Below are 21,027 nucleotides of genomic sequence, written 5' to 3'. Positions count from 1 at the left end.
GTAACGCGGAGGGGAGGGGAGGGGTAACGCGGAGGGGAGGGGGGGGGTAACGCGGAGGGGAGGTGGGGGTAACGCGGAGGGGAGGGGGGGATAACGCGGAGGGGGTAACAGTCACGGGAGGGGGTAACGGGGAAGAAGGGGAGGGGGTAACGGAAGAAGCTGAGTGACTCGCTGGCCTCAGGAGGTGAGCTTCAGGCGGGGAATTCCCGCAGCTTTCCCCTCTCTCTCTCTCTCTCTCTCTCTCTCTCTCTCAGTCTGAGTGTCCCAGTCCGGGAACTGGTTGCGGGGAGTCCCCTTGAGGGAGGCGCATGTCCCGGCTCCCAGTGCACGGGAGGCTTTTCCTGACCAGCGACAAATCCCTGCTGATGTTTAAACCCGAGCTGCAATCTCCTGTGATCGGATTAAGCGGAGCCTCAGCTCATTCTCGGCGTCTCAGCCCGTGCTCCGTGTCCATGTGCTTGGGGCAATGCTTTTAACCCGGAGTCGGAGGAGGGAAGCGGCTGGGCGAGAGACCCGGACCCGGGCTGCGGAGTGAGTGAGAGCGGAGCGGATTCTCACCGGAGCCGTGCCGAGCGGAGCGGGACAGACTCGGGACATCGGCGGCTCCGAGCTGGGGACTGACTTAACGGCGATGGGGCTGAGTGATGAGCGCTGAGAGGGAGCTGGGCAAAGGAAGGAGCCCGCGGGATACCGAGCGACACAAGGAGCCTCCCCTCCTCCCAGGACCCTGACCCCACTCCTCCCAGGATCCTGACCCCACTCCTCCACACATCCCAGGACCCTGACCACACTTATCCCAGGACCCTGACCCCACTCATCCCAGGACCCTGATCACACTTATCCCAGGACCCTGACCCCACTCATCCCAGGACCCTGATCCCACTCCCCCACTCATCCCAGGACCCTGACCCCACTCATCGCATCACCCTGACCCCGGCCCCACTCCCCCACACATCCCAGGACCCTGACCCCACTCACCCACACATCCCAGGACCCTGACCCCACTCACCCACACATCCCAGGACACTGACCCCACTCACCCACACATCCCAGGACACTGACCTCACGCACCCCAGAACCTCAATCCCCACTCGCCCCAGGACTCCGGCTCCAACATCCCAGGACCTAGCCCCGACGCAAACCGGGACCCTCAACTGTGACCCCCACTCACCCGGCCTGTGACGCCCACTCATTCGGTCCCAGATCCTCTGCCCACCCCGGTAGGGAACCCCTGTTAGAGTTCCAACCCGGGAGACTCTGCTCCATCCCGCCCTTGGGTCCGAGGTCGGAGGTTTCAGGGGGATTTCCCGGCCGTCCCTCCTCGGGCTCCCATTTTGGTGCCGGGGTCCCCGTGAGCAGCTGACGGGCCCACATGCTGCTGATGACAGAGACGAGAGTGGGAGAGGCCAGCAGGAGGAGTGGGACAGCTGCTGTGCCCGCCAGCACTGCCTGCCTCCTGCAGCTGCCTGAGGAGGAGGAGGAGTGGGAGGTTGGCAGGTCCAAGGGCAAGGATGGGGACCAGGATTCGGACACCTGCAGCATCTTGTCGGATGACTCCTTCTACCCCCCCAATCTACAGTCCCTGGTCAGTGAGACAGCGAGCGTGACAGGTGGCCCGCTCAGCCTGTACCAGGCGTGCACCACGAGCAACGCCATCGGACTCAAGGGACTGATGTGCCAGGAGCTGAGTGAGCGGGAGGTGATGGAGAGCGACAGGAACGGCAGGGTAAGTGAGGGACTGGGGCAAGGACTGGCACTGCCAGGTTCTCGCACACGCAGCCTGACATTTTTTTTTACATATGTTGAATCTAGGTAGTTCCTCCTCTTGATTTATTTTTAGTTTTCTTTTTATCTCTGGTACTTCATCCACATCCTCTACTGTGAAGACCGATACAAAGTAGGTATTTAGTAAGTCTGCCATGCCATTTCCTGATTTTCAATTACAGTATCACCTGTATCTGTCATTAAGGGGCCCACATTATTCTTAGCCACCCTCTTTCTCTTTAATATATTTGTAAAAGCATTTAGTGTTGTGCTTGATAACCCTTGCAAGCTTTTTCCTGTAATCCCTTTTTTTGCAGCTGTTACCACTTTTTGTATCCCTTTGCTGTTCTTTATATTCCTACCAATCCGTGGGATCTCTACTGTTCTTTCCCTTCGTATAAACCCTTTTAGTTTTATGCTATCTCTCACTTTCGTTGTTGACCAAGGTTGTTTAATTACACACATAGAGCTCTTGCCTTTTAGGGCATGTACAGGTCTTGTATTGTACCAGATACTTTGTCGAACACCTCCCAGTGTTTATCCATAGTTTTATCTGTTAATAGTTCTGCCCAGTCTATTATGGTCAATTCCTGCCTCATCCCTCCAAAGCCAGCCCTACCTAAATCTAAAACCTTGGTTCTTGACTCGCCCTTTTCCCTCTCAAACCCAATAGTGAATTCTATCATATTATGGTCACTGTCAGCTAGGTGTTCCCTTACCGTTAGATTATTGACTAATTCAGGCTCATTACTCATTACTAAATCTAAGATGGCTTGTTCTCATGTTGGTTCAAGAACATATCGTTCCAGAAAACTGTCCCGAATACACTTGAGAAATTTGGTGCCTTTGGGACTCAAGTTGTGCTGCTTATCCCAGTCTATGTGTAAATGAAAGTCTCTCAACTACTCTGTTTTTGCAATAATCTTCTTTGATCTCCTGCTACTTTATCACTGCTATCTCGAGGTCTATAAACAACTCCCACCAAAGTCTTGCATCCTTTTTTTATTCCTCAATTCTACCCATCGTGTTTCTACTGCTGGCTCAGCCTTACTGATCTCCTAATGCTGTAATAGTGTCCCTTGTCAATATTGCTACTCCTCCTTTTCCAATTTTCCTGTCCTTTCTAAAAACCTTATAACCTGGAATATTTATCTCCCAGTCATGCCCAGCTTGTAGCCAGGTCTCAGTGATGATCACTGTCATACCGTTTAAGCTGAATTTGCACTTCGAATTCACTTGTTTTATTTCTTATGCTACGTGCATTAGTGTATAGAACTTTTAATTGGACAATAAATCCTGTCCTGCTCTTATGCCCTGATGTTTTTAACACATTTTTAACTTATCACACTCCTTGTTTTTTTTATCACTTCTGTTGTATATTTATCATCAGTTATGTATTTTGTCGTTACTACCTATATTTGTTTCTGAACCTGAAGTATTTACCTTTAACACTTGATGACCTGGACTTCGCACTCATTCCTTTTTAAAATGTTTTGGTTATTTTAATTTCTGCCTGAGCCCTCCCCCCGCCCCTCCCCCCCCCCCCCCCCCCACTTTTATTGGTTTAAAGTCCTTTTAAAATGGTGATGGAGAAACTGATGAGATTAAAGATAGTTTTCGCCCCAGGGTACTAAAAGAAGTCGGTGAGCAAATTGTTGATGCGTTAGTCATGATCTTCCAAAACTCTCTAGATTGAGGAATTGTCCCCTTGGATTGAAAAACAGCCAATATCACTCCATTATTTAAGAAGGGTAGGACAAATAAACTAGGAAATTATAGGCCTATTAGTCTAGCATCAGTTGTGGGAAAGTTACCAGAATCAGTTATTAGGGACAGAGTGACTCAGAATTTGGACAAATATGAGATCAGAGAGAGCCAGCATGAATTTGTAAAGGGTAAGGCATGTCTAACGAAGCTAGTTAACATTTTGAGGAAATAGATAAGGGAGTGTCTATGGATGTTATTGACTTTCAGAAGACATTCGACAAGGTTCCACATAGGAGACAGTTAACAAAAATGAGAGCGCATGGTATTGTAGGTAACCTATTGGTTTGGATAGGAAATTATCACTATATGTATAAATAACTTGGATGAAGGAATAGAGAGCCATATATCTAAGTTTGCTGACAACAGTAACTTAAGTGGCACAGGCACATTGATAGATTAAGTGAGTGGGCAAAACTGTGGCAGATGGAGTTTAATGTGGGAAAGGGTGAGGTCATCCACTTTGAACTAAGAAAGATAGATCAGATTATATTCTGAATGGTGAGAAGCTAGGAACTGTGGATGAGGAAAGAGATTTAGGAGTCCAAGTACAGAAATCACTAAAAGCTAGTGGACAGGTCCAAAAAATAATTTAAAATACGAACTAAATGTTGGCCTTTATCCCAAGGGGGCTGGAAAACAAAGGGGTAGAAGTAATGTTACAGCTGTACAGAGCTCTGGTTAGGCCCCATCTGGAGTACGGCATTCAGTTCAGGGCACTGCACCTCAGCAAGGATATACTGGTCTTGGAGGGGGTGCACCACAGATTCACCAGACTGATACCGGGGCTAAAAGGCTAAATTATGAGGACAGGTTGCATAGACTAGGCTTGTATTTGTAATGTATGTACCTTTAAGTGGGGAACTATCTTTTACAGCTCATGTATACTGCAGTACCGGCAGTGACCACACCTGTATATAGCCCTGAGTAGTAATCTGTACAGATCAGTTGCAGTGTGAGCCACGTTGAGTAAACACCTGTTGTACCGTTCTCCTGCAGTCTGTGTCTTATTATACACAGACGCAACATTAGCGACGAGGCAAGTTCGAACCTACCTGCAACTCTGCATCACCTCCCGGGGATTCGTTCCTGGAGATCAGTGGATTGGAGGTCAAGGCCAGAGACTCGGGCGTCGACCACGGGCAACCGCCCAGTCATCCAGCAGACTCGAGAATTGCGGGGGAGGCTGTCGAGAGCCAGGCTTGGCATTCCAGTCGAGGTGGTCCAGCGAAACGGGCTGGCAACAGGTAGTGCGCAGACCCTTCCCGGACAGTGGCGGGCTAGAGCCCAACCGAGCGGCACAGCAAAGGGCCGAGCAGCGTTGACGGGGGAGAGAGAGAGAGGGCAGAGCGCACAGGGCGCAGCCGGTGTTCAGGGGCCAAGCAGCGTCAGAGAGAGGGAGAGAGAGACGCGCAGAAACCCGCGAGGCGCCGCCATTGCCACGAGGACTGCCGGGAGAGGCGTTGGCAGCAGCGGGGGAGGAAGGAAAGCGCGGGAGACGCCATTTTAAGCCATTGGGAGACGCCATTTTAAACCACACCCAAAATGCCGAAGAGTGGCAGTATCACCGCATTTGACAATGAAGTCGAAGATTGGACTACATATGTCGAACGAATAGAGGTGTACTGCAAGGCAAATGAGGTGTCAGATGACAAGAAAGCGTCGGTATTGTTAAATTTAATGGGTGCAAAGACGTATGGTTTATTACGAAATCTAGTAACCCCAACGAAGCCAATGGAAAAGAGTTTTGAAGACATAGTAACGATACTAAAGGAACATTTAAACCCCACACCGCTGCTGATAGCAGAAAGATTCAAGTTTCACAAACGGAACCAGCATAAGGATGAAAGCAATGCTGATTATTTAACAGAACTGCGCAAACTATCGAAACACTGCCAGTTTGGAGCGGGACTGGCAGATACCTTAAGGGACAAGTTTGTGTGTGGGCTTCAAAGTGAAGGAACCCAGAAACGGCTTTTATCTGAAAAGGACCTTACACTGGAAAAGGCTTTCAGCATTGCGGTATCATATGAAGCAGCAGCACGGGACGCTGCAGAGATACAACAGAGACCGCAAGAATCTGGCACAAACGAAATGTCATATGGAACAGAGAAGTGCTATCGCTGCGGCAGAACAACACACGACCAGAATGATTGCTGGTTCAAAGACAAAGTGTGCAGACAGTGTGGAAAAGTAGGACACATAGCACGAGTCTGCAGGTCGGGAAAGAAAACCAGCAATAAGAAACCTATCAAAGAAAAGTACAAGAAGGTACATAAGATGACGGAGAATAGTTCAGACGAACAAAAGAGTGATAACGACTCTGAAAGCAGGGAACTGAGTTGTCTGAAACTACATAATGTGATCACAACGGAGGATCACCGAACCATTTGGGTCACTCTCAAGATAGCAGGAGTCCAGGTAAAGATGGAATTGGACACAGGATCAGTCATAAACCGACGGGACTACGAGCGGCTATTCTCACACATACCCTTGAGAGACACAAAAATTATTTTGAAGACGTACACGGGGCAAAAAGTCTACCCCAAAGGAAAAATAAGGGTGACCGTTATATATAACGGTAAGGAAACACCAAAACTAGACCTGTATGTATTGCAAGATGGAGGGCCACCATTACTGGGACCTGAATGGATCCGGAAAATACAACTGGATTGGCATTCCATACAGGCACTGACTGTGGCTGACAAAAAGGATGATGACGTCACACCTGGGCGATTGTCAAAGATCCTAACTGACGCGAAAGAAGTGTTCCAGCAAGGACTCGGAACACTAAAAGGCATGACAGCGATGATTAAAATTGAAGAAAACGCAAGCCCAAAATTTTTTAAGGCCAGACCGGTACCTTATGCGATCCACCCAGCTGTCGAAGCAGAGCTGGAGAGTCTGGAACGTTCAGGTGTACTGTCCAAGGTAGACTGGAGTGAGTGGGCTACTCCCATCGTCCCTGTGATGAAAAAGTCGTTGAGCAGCACGCCTGGGGAACCAAGGAAGGTTCGCATCTGTGGGGACTTTAAGGTAACAGTGAACCCGGTCCTTCACACCGTACAATATCCACTTCCGTGGATTGAAGATATTTTCGCCTCGCTATCTGGAGGGAAACGCTTCACTAAGATTGATCTGGCCCAGGCGTATCTGCAAATGGAGGTAGAAAAAGCATTAAAAAAATACCTCACAATCAACACCCATAAAGGTCTCTACCAATACAACCGGCTGGTATTCGGGGTAGCATCAGCTCCGGCTATTTGGCATAGGGCAATGGAACAAGTCCTACAAGGGATCCCAGGGACCCAGTGTTATTTGGACGACATCCTGGTCACGGGCGAAAATGACAGTGATCACCTTGCCAACCTGGAGCAGGTGCTCACTAGATTGCAGGAATATGGGCTCCGAGCTAACCGCCCCAAATGCGAGTTTTTTAGAAAACAGATCTCGTATTGTGGCCGCGTTAGCAATAAAGAGGGGTTACATAAGTCCCCAGAGAAGATTGAGGCAGTAGTCAAGGCTCCAGCACCGGAAAATGTGTCACAACTGAGGTCGTTCCTCGGGCTGGTAAACTACTACCATAAGTTCCTGCCAAATTTGTCTACAATACTACACCCACTGAACACCCTACTGCAAACTGGGGTGCCATGGAAGTGGAGTGACGAATGTAGACGAGCTTTCCAGAAGAGCAAAACACTAATCACATCGAAAGAGGTATTGGCCCATTACAACCCAGCATTACCAATTCGGTTGGCATGTGATGCATCACTCTACGGCATTGGAGCGGTGCTGTCGCACAAATTCTCGGACGGCTCAGAGAGGCCAATAGCCTTTGCGTCACGATCACTAACCTCAGCCGAGCGTAACTACACCCAGATTGACAGGGAGGCCCTCAGCCTAGCGTGGGGAGTGAAAAAGTTCAATCACTATCTGCACAGGCAGAAATTCACCTTGCTGACTGATCACCAGCCTCTTGTCTCCATTTTTAATCCGAAGAAGGGCGTTCCGGTGATGACTGCGCAATGACTACAAAGATGGTCACTTTTTCTAGGGGCGCACCACTATGAGATTGAATATAAGGGCACGAAACAGCATGGAAATGCAGATGGGCTATCACGCCTGCCACTGCCTACTGCGGAGGAAGTACCAGCAGTGGATCCTGTCGAAATATTCCATTCGACTATAGTTGAATACCTACCGGTAACTAACGCTTGTATCGAAAAGGAAACCCGAAATGACCCGACACTGTCTCGGGTATATGATTTGACGGTGAAGGGATGGCCAGCACATGGCGACTCACTGTTGCCAGCATTCTCGACAAGGAGAGAACAGCTGTCAGTGTGCCGGGGGACCTTGATGTGTGGATCCCGAGTGGTAATTCCACCCAAGTTAAGGGACAGAGTGCTCAATGAGCTTCATGAGGGTCATCTGGGAGGAGTAAAAATGAAAAGCCTAGCCAGGGCTTATGTGTGGTGGCCGGGAATCGATAAACAAATCGAGGACCTGACCAAGAGCTGCTCAGGATGCCAGAAAGTCCAAAATGCACCACCACAGGCCCCTCTACACCCATGGGAGTGGCCCTCATCTCCATGGCAACGGGTGCATATTGACTTTGCTGGTCCATTCATGGACTCAATGTTTTTAATAGCCGTGGATGCGCACTTGAAATGGCCTGAGGTCATCAAAATGTCCTCCACCAGCACGGAGAAAACTATTGCAGTCCTACGGACCATTTTTGCCAGGAATGGCTTGCCAGAACAGATTTGCTCCGACAACGGACCACAGTTTCTGTCCGAAGAGTTCCGGAGGTTCTTGAAAAAGAATGGGGTAAGGCATTACACATCCGCCCCGTATCATCCAGCCACAAATGGATTGGCTGAGAGGTTCGTACAAACCTTTAAGAAGGCAATAAAGGCTATGTACAATGACAACATTCCGCTGCAGCACAAGGTGGACAATTTCCTGTTCGCCTACCGGAATGCGACACATGCAGTCACCAACCAGGCCCCAGCCATGATGTTCTTTAACCGAAGGTTAAGATCTCGCCTGGATTTGCTCAGACCAAACGTACGAAGAGATGTTGAGAGTAAGCAATTCCAGCACATCCATGAGAAGCCAACAAGGAGCTTCAATGTAGGGCAACCAGTCTTGGCCCGCGACTACCGAACAGAAAAATGGCAGCCAGGAACGATATGCACACGGCAGGGCCCACTAATGTACACAGTGGACGTTGGGGAGAGCATCGTGAGATGCCATGCTGACCAGATCCTAGAGTCACAGGAACAAGTCAACCCCATGCCTCGCCCATACGTACCTGGTGATGAACCCGACGTACAGGTCGCATCTACCCCAGAAACAGTAGCATCGGGAGCTGATGAACCAACCGACGACAGGGGGCCAGATCACCTCCGCACCAAGAGCAAGACATTCGGGAAAGGCGCTATCCAGAAAGGATCAGGAAGCCTCCTCAAAGACTGAATATATAAATAGACTATTTTCAGCTAATGTTGCATGTTAAAAGTGTTAATTGTAATTAGTTTGATATTTAATTGTTAAATGAGTGTTATGGTACTGTTAACCTAAAAGGGGAGGAATTGTAATGTATATACCTTTAAGGGGGGGAACTATGTTTTACAGCTCATGTATACTGCAGTACCGGCAGTGACCACACCTGTATATAGCCCTGAGTAGTAATCTGTACAGATCAGTTGCAGTGTGAGCCACGTTGAGTAAACACCTGTTGTACCGTTCTCCGCCGTCTGTGTCTTATTATACACGGACGCAACAGCATTCCCTTGAATATAGAAGATTAAAGGGTGATCTAATTGAAGTGTTTAAGATGATCAAAAGGATTTGCTAGGGTAGATAGAGAGAAACTATTGCCTGTGGTTGGGCAGTCCAGAGCTAGGCCGTTCGGGGTGATGTCAGAAAGCACTTCTTCACACAAAGGGTGGTGGAAATCTGGAACTCTCACCTCCAAGAAGCTGTTGAGGCTAGGAGTCAATTGAAAATTTCAAAACTGAGATTGATAGATTTTTGTCAGACAAGAGTATTAAGGGTTATGGAACCAAGGCTGGTAGATGGAGTTTAGATACTGATCAGTCATGATGTAATTGAATGGTGGGACAGGCTCGAGGGGCTGAATGACCTACTCCTGTTCCAATGTTCCAGACACACTCGTAAACAAACTGGCACACACACACTGCCAGGCACACACTCACACTGCCAGGCTTACACACTCGCACTGCCAGGCACACACTCACACACACACACACACTGCCAGGCTCACACTCACACACTGCCAGGCTCACACTCACACACTGCCAGGCACACACTCACACTGCCAGGCTCACACACACACACTGCCAGGCTCACACACACACACTGCCAGGCTCACACACACACACTGCCAGGCTCACACACTCGCACTGCCAGGCACACACTCACGCACTGCCAGGCTCACACTCACACTGCCAGGCTCACACTCACACTGCCAGGCTCACACTCACACACTGCCAGGCACACACTCACACACTGCCAGGCTCACACACTCGCACTGCCAAGCTCACACTCACACACTGCCAGGCACACACTCACACACTGCCAGGCTCACACACTCGCACTGCCAGGCACACACTCACACACTGCCAGGCACACACTCACACACTGCCAGGCACACACTCACACACTGCCAGGCACACACTCACACACTGCCAGGCTCACACACTCGCACTGCCAGGCACACACTCACGCACTGCCAGGCACACACTCACACACTGCCAGGCTCACACTCACACTGCCAGGCTCACACTCACACTGCCAGGCTCACACTCACACACTGCCAGGCACACACTCACACACTGCCAGGCTCACACTCACACACTGCCAGGCACACACTCACACACTGCCAGGCTCACACACTCACACTGCCAGGCTCACACTCACACTGCCAGGCTCACACTCACACTGCCAGGCTCACACTCACACACTGCCAGGCTCACACTCACACACTGCCAGGCACACACTCACACACTGCCAGGCTCACACACTCGCACTGCCAGGCACACACTCACACACTGCCAGGCTCACACACTCGCACTGCCAGGCACACACACTCTCACACACACACACACACACACACACTCACACACTGCCAGGCTCACACTCACACACTGCCAGGCTCACACTCACACTCACACACACACGCTCTCAGGCACACACACTGCCAGGCACACTCTCAGATTATCTGGTCATTTCCCATTGCTGTTTGTGGGAGCTTGCTTGATGCAAATTGGCTACCACGTTTCTACATTACAAAAGTGACTACACTTCAAAAGTACTCATTGGTTAGAAAGCACTTTGGGGCATTCTGTGAAGGTGCTACATAAATGCAAGTCTTTCTTTTCTTTTATAACAATCATACATCTTGGTCAGTAAATAGTCCGAAAGCTTTCTAATGGTCATTTCAATTCACGGTCTTCCAAATAGCAGAAGGTACCGAAAAAGTCACTTGTACAGGTTGTTACTAGCATTTTTTAGTTGGTGATGTTACTGTAATTGCAGGAGAATTTTAATCGGTTAGTTTGGGTCTTCTGTCTTTAGCACATTCATTGTTGGCAGCCTTATCTCAAAGAGAGTGTTTGTTGTTGATGACGTGATTCTTTGTAGGATTTAGATGAACTGGAAAGGGAACTAGCCTCCTAAGAGGGATTGAATTCCCTCATGGCTTATGGTAAAATGCACTGCCCAGTTTAGCACTGAAACATCCAGCCATGGGAGATCCCAGGTCCCAGCTGATCTCGACTCAGGCAATAGTTGGGTTGCTACATTTGGCCTCAGCACCTTCAGGTTAGGGAAGGGGGGATGGGATAAAACATGTCATTAACTTTGCTCACTGTTTGGTGACCCTATTGGAAAGAACATGTGTGGGGTTTGTGTAGGGGGCAGGAGCAGCGAGGCTGTGATACCCCAATTGTTGAATAGCCACTAACGCTCAGGGTAATTTTAACCTAACTCGCTGGGTGGGAAACCCACGGGATTGGGTGGAAAACCATTTTTTACACCGCGCCCAATATTACTCATTGACTTTTACACCCACCCAATATTACTCATTGACTTTTACACCCCACCCAATATTACTCATTGACTTTTACACTGCGCCCAATATTACTCATTGACTTTTACACCATGCCCAATATTACTCATTGACTTCAACACCCCACCCAATATTACTCATTGACTTTTACGCCCCGCCCAATATTATTCATTGACTTTTACACCCCGCCCAATATTACTCATTGACTTTTACACCCTGCCCAATATTACTCATTGACTTTTACACCCCGCCCAATATTACTCATTGACTTCAACACCCCACCCAATATTACTCATTGACTTTTACACCGCACCCAATATTACTCATTGACTTTTACACCCTGCCCAATATTACTCATTGACTTTTACACCCCGCCCAATATTACTCATTGACTTCAACACCCCACCCAATATTACTCATTGACTTTTACACCCCGCCCAATATTACTCATTGACTTTTACACCGCACCCAATATTACTCATTGACTTTTACACCCCGCCCAATATTACTCATTGACTTCAACACCCCACCCAATATTACTCATTGACTTTTACACCCCGCCCAATATTACTCATTGACTTTTACACCGCACCCAATATTACTCATTGACTTTTACACCCTGCCCAATATTACCCTTCATTGACATCAATGGAGAGTAGAATTGGGCGGAGTGTCAAACCAGCATTGCACCTGATTCCGACAGTTTACTGACTGACAAGTGGTTTTAGGCTAAAATTGTCTCCATACTGTCCAGGCTCACTCAAAGAAAAAATGGCTTCTTGAGTAAGGTTAGCACTGCACCCCATCAGAACATTCAGGGGAGAGCGGGGGAAAAGGAAAGGAAACTGAGCAATTAAACATGAAACCTATACATAATCAACATAGGGTTATGGGGAAAGAGCAGGGGAGTGGGACTAATTGGATAGCTCTTTCAAGGAGCTGGCTCAGGTTGTGCTGTAAGATTATATGATTTCGTTTGAAAAAAGTTCTGGAGTCCCCATTGAAATTGTTGGTGATTGATGTTATCTTGTGAATTAAATATTGCAGGCCATGGTATGAGTAAATATCCAAAAGCAAGACTAACCAGGTTACTGGCAAGTGACAAGGTCAAGAGAGTGGAAACCTAAAACAGTATAGCTGGGTGGGTGCAAGACATTCTATCTGTATCAATTCGTGTTAGAGTCAAAACTCCATGTGAACTTTATTCATCATTCGCAGCTTAATACAATCCTCAATGTGGTACATATTGTGGGGTTAAAATGCCATCATAAATCACAAAGTTTATCAAAGCCTACTTCATTCTGTATTACATCAACAACTTGTATTTATACATTACTACCTTGGAATTAAATCACTCCAGACTGTGCTATTCTACATAATGTATCCAGGTCTGGTGATTTCTTAGTGTCGTTCCATTTTTAGTTTTTGCCAGTGGGGATATCATTGGTGGACACTTGTGAGGGAGAGCTTATTTTTTTTATATTCGTATATGGGAAGTGGGCGTCGCTGGCAAGGCCAGCATTAATTGCCCTTGAGAAGATGGTGGTAAGCCACCTTCTTGAACCGCTGCAGTCCATATCGTGAAGATACTCCCACAGTGCTGTTAGGTAGGGAGTTCCAGGATTTTGACCCAGCGACGATGAAGGATCGGCGATATACTTCTAAGTCAGGATGGTGTGTGACTTGGAGGGGAACTTGGAGGTGGTGGTGTTCCTATGCGCCTGCTGTCCTTGTCCTTCTAGGTGGAAGTGGTTGCGGGTTTGGGAGGTGTTGCTGAAGAAGCCTTGGCGAGTTACTGCAGTGCATCTTGCAGATGATACACACTGCAGCCATGGTATGCCAGTGGTGGAGGAAGTGAATGTTTAAGGTGGTGGATGGGGTGCCAATCAAGCGGGCTGCTTTGTCCAGATAATCTGTTTCAGTAATCTTGGCCAGGAATATTGGACAGAAAACTGGGAGAATTCCCCTGCGTGTCTTTGAAATAGTATCATGGGATAATTTGCATCCATCTGAGAGGGCAGATGGGGCTTCAGTTTAATCTCTCATCCGAAAGACGGCACCTCCGACAGTGCAGCACTCCCTCAGTACTGCACTGGAGTGTCAGCCTAGATCATGTGCTCAAGTCGCTGGAGTGGGACTTGAACCCACAACCTTCTGATTCAGAGGTGAGAGTGCTACCACTGAGCCATGGCTGACCCTTGCTGCACTAGTGTAAATGTTCATTTCTCCACACCAGTCATCCTTAATTCTCCCTTAATCCCTAACCTTAGCCCTGTAAACAGTCACGTGCTCCTACTTTAGATAATTTTCCTGCACAGCTCCAGTCCAGTATTGCAATTTGTGTTATCCTGGACCTGATAGTAGGAAGCTCTGACTGTCAAGAGATTAAATGTGAAAAGACTGCTCCAGGTTTAGGCAACGTTCCCAGATCATAATTGTATTTTCCCCCATTCGCTACCAATTATTCCTGTATTTTTGGATGACGTCCCTGTATATTTTTCTGCAAAATGAAATCACAGGTACCAGGCTCCAATCAAGCACTACCTTGTACCAATGTTCCCCCTAATTTTTTTTTGGGTGTGCAGTTCTTTAATGGGCTGCGCAGCCCATTCAAAATTTCATGCTTGCGCAAAATCTCCCAAAGAAAATCCGGTAAGCGGCCTGCTCGGGCGACCGCACAGCTTAGCGGGACTTTGCCTGGTATCCCCATCTAAGCAGCACCTTATTATACGACTGTTACTAACTTGAAACATTCTGGTTAACAACATAGGAACAGGAGTAGGCCATTCAGCCCGTCGAGCCTGTTCCATCAATCTCTTACATAGGATTACATCGAGTGTACAGCACAGAAACTGGCCATTCAGCCCAACAGGTCTATGTGGATGTTTATGTTTCACACAAGGCTCCTCCCACCTTTCTTCATCTAACTATCAGCATAACCTTTCTCCCTCGTGTGTTTATCTAGCATCCCCTTAAATGCATCTATACTATTCGCCTCAACCACACCTTGTGATAGCGAGTTCCACATTCTCGCCACTCTCTGGGTGAAGAAGATTTTCCTGAATACCCTATTGGATTTATTAGTGACTATTTTATATTGATGGCCTCTAGTTTTTGTCTCCTCACAAGTGGAAACATCTTCTCTATGTCTACTCTATCAAACCCTTTCATACTCTTAAAGACCTCTATCACATTTCTCCTCAGCCTTCTCTTTTCAAGAGGTAACCTCCTAGTTTGTTAGGACAGACTTGGGTTTGTCGCTATAAAAAGTAGCCTTTAAGGTAGGCTATGTCTAGCAACTCTGAATCTTTCCTATTATTTGTTCGTTAAGAAAAATTAAATCTGCAATATTTTAAATGGATGAGTGTCCCAATTTAATTTTTCTGTTTGAATAGGATAATGTTTTCTTATGAAAGCAACAAGCCAGTTAAAGAAAGAGTCTCATTTATACAGCGTCTTTCACGACCACCGGACGTCCCACAGCCAATGAAGTACATTTTTTTGAAGTGTAGTCACTGTTGCAACGTAGGAAACGCTGCAGCCAATTTGCATGCAGCAAGCTCCCATAAACAGCAATGTGGTAATGACCAGATAATCTTGTGATGTTGATGAAGGGATAAATGTTGGCCAGGACACTAAGAATAACATCCCTGCTCTTCTTTGAAATAGTGCCATGGGATCTTTTGCATCCACCTGAGAGAGCAGAAGGAGCCTCAGTTTAACGTCTCATACGAAAGACGGCACCTCTGACAATGCAGCACTCCCTCAGCACCCCACTGGGAGAGTCAGCCTAGATTTTTGTGCTCCAGTCTCTGGAGTGGGACTTGAACCTACAACCTTCCAACTCAGAGGTGAGAGTGGTACCAACTGAGCCAAGGCTGACATATTGGCCCAGAAATTCGGGTCGGGGGCTTCCCGCGGGTGCAAGCCCCCGACCTGCACTTACCTAGCGCGCCGGCTGTTGAGCTGTGGGCCCATGTGGGATTCCGATCCTGGGCCTGCTCCAACTGCCGGCGCACAGTGCTTGCGTATCCCAGGGGCGCAGTTAGTTTGATGCGTCCCCTGTGATCACATGGGCCATGGGGAGCCAATCGGAGCAGGGAATGCTCCAGTCAAAAGTCTGACAGGAAGGGCTGTCAAAACTTATAAATACTACGGGCCCCAAAACATCACTAAATCTTCAAATAAATTTTTTAAAAATCACATTTTTTAAATAAACTATAAATTACATGAAATAACTATTTTAAACAATAATATAAATTTTTGAAAAAAATAATTTTATTTTCTAACGGGGCTAAAAATAAACTTACCTTGCTTTAAAGTATTTAAATATAATAAACCTGTGGAAAAAATGTTTTAATTTTAATTAATTCACCACTTACCTTGTAAAAAGCAGGCCTTACGCCTGCTTTTTAAATGTGTAAATTCTGGAGACTTACCCTCCTGGGAAAACCTGTAAAAAAAAACGCAAGTTCGATGTGCACACGCAGCCTCTCCCGTGCATGCGTATGACCTCTTAACCCCTGCTTTCAGGGGAACAGAAGTGCCGGTTTCCCGCGCATGCACAGTGCATGCAGGAAACCGGCACTTCCATTGGGCTTACGGGTGAGTACCCCGTGCGTACTCACCCGTGGAGACCCGAATTTCTGGGCCGTTGTTCTTGGCTGTCGCCAGAAACCTTCCTTTCATGTGGATTTCTGGGTTAGGATGCATTCCTAAAATAATTTACAGCAAAAACACAAATGCTAGATCAAAATTAAAAGACATTCTGCAGGAGGTAGCAGGCTTTAGGCCTAGGACACAGTAAAATAACCACATCAGTGACTTTGCAGTAGCTAACATGAATTCCCTGTGGAAAAGGTTCATTTTTACATGACTTCAAGGTTGCTTACATCTTTCAAGCCTTGATAACTATTTGAGACAAGGGAAAGATATATAGAATAGATGACTGATCAGTACCTTAACTCCATTTACCCGCCTTGGTTCCATATCCATTAATATTCTTACCTAACAGAAATCTATCAATCTCAGTCTTGAAAATTTCAATTCACCTAGCCTCAACAGCTTTTTGGGGGAGTGAGGTCCATATTTCCACTGCCCTTTGTGTGCTTCCTGACATCACCCCTGAAGGGTCTAGCTCGAATTTTAAGGTTATGCCCCCTTGTTCTGGACTCCCCCACCTGAAGAAATAGTTTCTCGCTATCTACCCTATCAAATTCTTTAATCATCTTAAACACCTCAATTCGATCACCCCTTAATCTTCTATACTCAAAGAAATACAAGCGTAGTCTATACAACCTGTCCTCATAATTTAACCCTTTTAGCACTGGCTTATGAAAAAAATCTGAGAGAAATGTTGGGAACTAAAAATCTTTGTTAAAAACATTATAAACCAAATACACACACCAAACAGATTATACATTAAACATGGGAGTAGGTTTTATTAATCGGTCCTCCCATCAAAGAGATTTGTGTAATGAAACGTGCTTTGCAATTGTAGGGGTCAGCAATGAAAGGACTGAAAATCAAGCAAGCATGAGGCAGAAGTTCTAACCTCTGCCCCTGAATTTGTGATTTGTGTTTTTGTATTTCAAATCTGTGGCTGGGAGTGCTAATTCATAACATTTAAGAACTTGCATTTATATTGCACCTTTCACAACCTCAGGACATCCCAAACCATTTTACAGCCACTGAAGTTGTTTTTAAAGTGTAGTCACTTGTAATGTAGGAAACGTGGCAGCCAATTTGCGCACAAACGGCAGTGAGATAACGACCAGATAATTTGTTTTTAGGTGTTGGTTGAGGGATAAATATTGGTAGGACACTGGGAGAACTCCCCTACTCTTCTTCAAAATAGTGGCGTGGGATCATTTACATCCACTTGAGAGAGCAGATAAGGCCTTGATTTAACGTCTCCTCCGAAAGGCGGCACCTCCGACAGTGCAGCACTCCCTCAGTACTGCACTGGAGTGCCAGCCTAGATTATGTGCTCCAGTCTCTGGAGTGGGACTTGAACCCACAACCTTCTGACTCAGAGGCGAGAGTGCTACCATTGCGCCACGGCTGTTACCTAAGCTTCATTTCCAAACAGAGAGGGGGAAAAAATACGCAGAACGTTATCATTTGGTCGGTGTTTACATAGGATGTCTTCCCACTCATTGAATGTGCGGGCGAGGTTGAGTGGCTGGTTACTGAAAATAGTATTTTACCAACTTTCACCGTAAAGAGCTGGATCATGGGGGTAAATTTACACTGTTGGTGTGGAGTGCCACACCGGGAGCAAATATTGGAAATTTAGAGGGCATCCAGCTAATGACTTTCCCTCTGGTAGTTTTAAGGGATGGAAAATCATGGGAGGGGAGGGGAGGGTGGGAGGAGAGTGCATAGCCAGTACCCAAAATCCAATATGTGCTCCTGATATCTGATGCTTCATGTCAGGAGTGGAAATTCATAAAATTACCCTATTATCCGTACAATAATCGAAGTTTCTCATTTGTGAACTGTCTTAAATCAAATGGTGAGTGACGATCCCAACTATCCCTTACTGTCCGTCGTCATCTTAGTTACCGACACCAATTGAAGGACCATTTCCACATCAAACAGCTGGCTCTTATGACAGGACATGGACACCAACCATTGTTTGAGGCCCTCTCTTTCACCGTTTCCTTCTGTGCTGTCTGACTTCGTATAGCAACAGCGACATGACTGGAGTTGCCCTGTCTGAGATATCTTTTACACGGATCTCCACTTAATCTAGCTCCCTGTGTTATTTTCCTGCAAGAGTCTACATGGTAACCATCCATCCAGTAAATGTTCAACCCATCCAGACTGATGTCACAAGACTTCTAAGTACACGATCTCAGCACTCGGAGCATTGCCAGCCAACTTTTCCATTGTGTTTCTGGCTTGAAATTATCCTGATTTCCTTATCGCTAATCTGATTTTTTTGATTGCTCCTGTCTGCTTTTACTGCAAATATTTCACTAAGCTCTTGTCTGGCTTCTTCCAGACTGTGGTAGGGATCTCTTTTATAAATCTGGTCTCCTCTGCTTTCATTAAACATCAGGCATTAAGACAGAGTGAAGCAACATTTGTCTTTCGGGTTTTGAAAAAATAGTTCTGTTTAGCTGATAGTCTTGGAGTTCCACTATTCCACTATTTAAATATGTCCTTGATCCTTGTAACATGAAGGACAGTAACCATCCAGAACAGCTGAAGATTAGAAGTAACCACCACAGTGCATAAATCTTGTTTTTTTCGGTATTTAACTACAGTATCATGCAAATGTGTGTCTTCACTAAACATTGCCCTTGGAAAATCAAAGTTAAATTTGAAGAATTGAGTTGCTGTAACCTGACTGAATTCACAGAACTCCTAACATCTGAACTAATCTACAATCTGGCATGTACAGGAAGCTAGTCATGGCTCCGCTTGATGTTAAAGAGAGCTTCCTGCACTCGGCTATTAGAGTTGTTTCCTTCTATGAAGGAACAAGAGGAAGGTGCGCTGCTAGTCCAGTAGTGGCCTCTTCTAGAAGACATTGCCTATACATTTTGGCAAATCTGTTTTGTCTGCCAGCGTAATGACGTGCTGATTCAATTAATGCCATAGCATTATAACAGCATCACCATGCCACTTAACCATAATGTCACTGTGATGGAAAGTGGTGCATATTATTGAGAAGACGGAAAGAAAATCGAAGAGACTCAATGGCGAGGGTTGTAACCACAGTCTGCGCTTACAATCTCTTGCGTAGATTTTCTACTGGTCAGATGAGTAACAGCTGAAACAACCGCCCCATTCCCTTTGTCAGCAAATTAACTTTTCCCGAGGAACAACCAGATTTGGGTTCCTGCAGTGTGATTAGGGAGCGATTAGCAGGCACTTGTGCAATTTTTCGTAAGAGACACATGCTTCCTGAACGCTTCTGCTGTAGATCTCACTTCATGACTATCAACATTTTAACTGAAGAAGGGCACAAATCTCCCATTTACCCGCAGCTGGTCGATAAAACTGAGCAATTCCACTGACCTGCTGTCTGCACAATGCTGTGTGTCAGCTACCTGACAGCTTGCTTCAGTCATGTGCTTCCAGAGGTCACTGCAATTGTCTGAGTCTACCTTGAGGACCCTTTCTCTCTCTCCTGCCGATGTTCTTGACTTAATATCATTGGTAATCATTGGCGCCTCAGCAAAGAAGTGACTGCTGCCCTTTCAGGGTCCTTTGGTAATCGCAAATAGTGCCATCCCTAACAGTGCACGCCATTTTCCAGATTGTACAGTTCTCGTGAAATAAAATCTAGCTCTATGTGAGCTATCTCTCTCTTTCTCTCTCTCTTCCTTCCTTCCTTTTCTTTCTTGTTTGTCATTTGGAGAACTGCCTTAAACCAACTGAGTGGTATTATTATGCTGCAGTTGAGGATAAAGTAGTACAGCATTGAGTAGGCCAAAGGCTATTATTGATTTTATGACCCAAGGCCTGAAGATCTATTGGATTTATAATGCAGTCGTCAACAGTAGAGAAATGTCAGGGGTGAAATCCCAGGAGTGAGAGACACACCATGAATGAAAAAACAAAATACTGCAGATGCTGTAAATCTGAAATAAAAACAGAAAATGCTGGAAATACTCAGCATCCGTGGAGAGAGAAACAGAGTTAAAGTTTCAGGTCGATGACCTTTCGGTCAGACCATGAATGCATGTAGCTTAAGTTCACACAGAAAAAATGGTCACTGAGTTAGCTACTGGAGGGCAGCAGGCCTGAGTCTCTCCCGTCAGGAGAGGACTATTTACATTTACATTTTTAAATTTATCTCTTGCAATGTTGCTTGGAGAGTAGTAATTAATTGACTGCGAAGTGCTTTGGAACGCCCTGTGGACATGAAAGCTCTTTCCTTCTTTCTTTATTCCCTTCTCATTCTTGGCATTAAGCGTCCTGAGTTTGGGTTCCACACAGTACTGATAGTTTCGGATGGTCAGAGAGACCCTGAGGCAGCATTGAACTCTCTCCTAATCAGTAATTTCTGAAACCATCTGCAGCAGAAGAACTCCTCCATGCATCCCACTAGGAAGAGTTTGTGCTGCGTCAGCTGTCCTCCGGAGAATTTTTGAGTCTGTTAAGAGTTAAGGATACACAATGAGCAAGGTGATTACATCATGCAGAGCTGTTTTTAGTAACCTGGCAAAGGTTGTAAGGTTTGTTTATCAGTGAATGATGTGATGTAAGTAGTTGATGTGCTGCTAGAGTTTCCAACCCTTCAGAATTGTCCTGGAGTCTCCAGGAGTAACCGATTAATCTCCAGGACGCTGTTGCGAGCAACCCGGGAGAAAAATCATAAGAGCGTTAAAAAGAAAATTGTGTATTATTTATTTTCTTTGAACATTTTTGTTTAATAGTTATAA

At 46.4% G+C, this 21,027-nt stretch overlaps 1 protein-coding gene across 1 annotated transcript in view; it reads left to right on the top strand.

Annotated features, from left to right (window-relative positions):
• The first annotated feature begins 239 nt into the window (after positions 1 to 239).
• The window catches only part of LOC147117756 (ankyrin repeat domain-containing protein 33B-like), an 80,427-nt gene continuing 59,639 nt past the window's right edge, over positions 240 to 21,027 (top strand). Inside the window, exon 1 of the mRNA XM_085988997.1 lies at positions 240 to 1,726. Coding sequence (XP_085845123.1) covers positions 1,373 to 1,726 — 354 coding nt within the window. The 5' untranslated portion in view covers positions 240 to 1,372. The remainder of the gene's footprint in view (positions 1,727 to 21,027) is intronic.

The sequence above is a fragment of the Somniosus microcephalus genome, chromosome 5, assembly GCF_052327205.1.
Source record: "Somniosus microcephalus isolate GS21.2 chromosome 5, FLI_Smic_1.0, whole genome shotgun sequence".
In the NCBI taxonomy this organism is placed as follows: Eukaryota; Metazoa; Chordata; class Chondrichthyes; order Squaliformes; family Somniosidae; genus Somniosus; species Somniosus microcephalus.
Note: the sequence above shows the minus strand (reverse complement) of the source record. Positions and strands in the feature narration are given on the sequence as shown.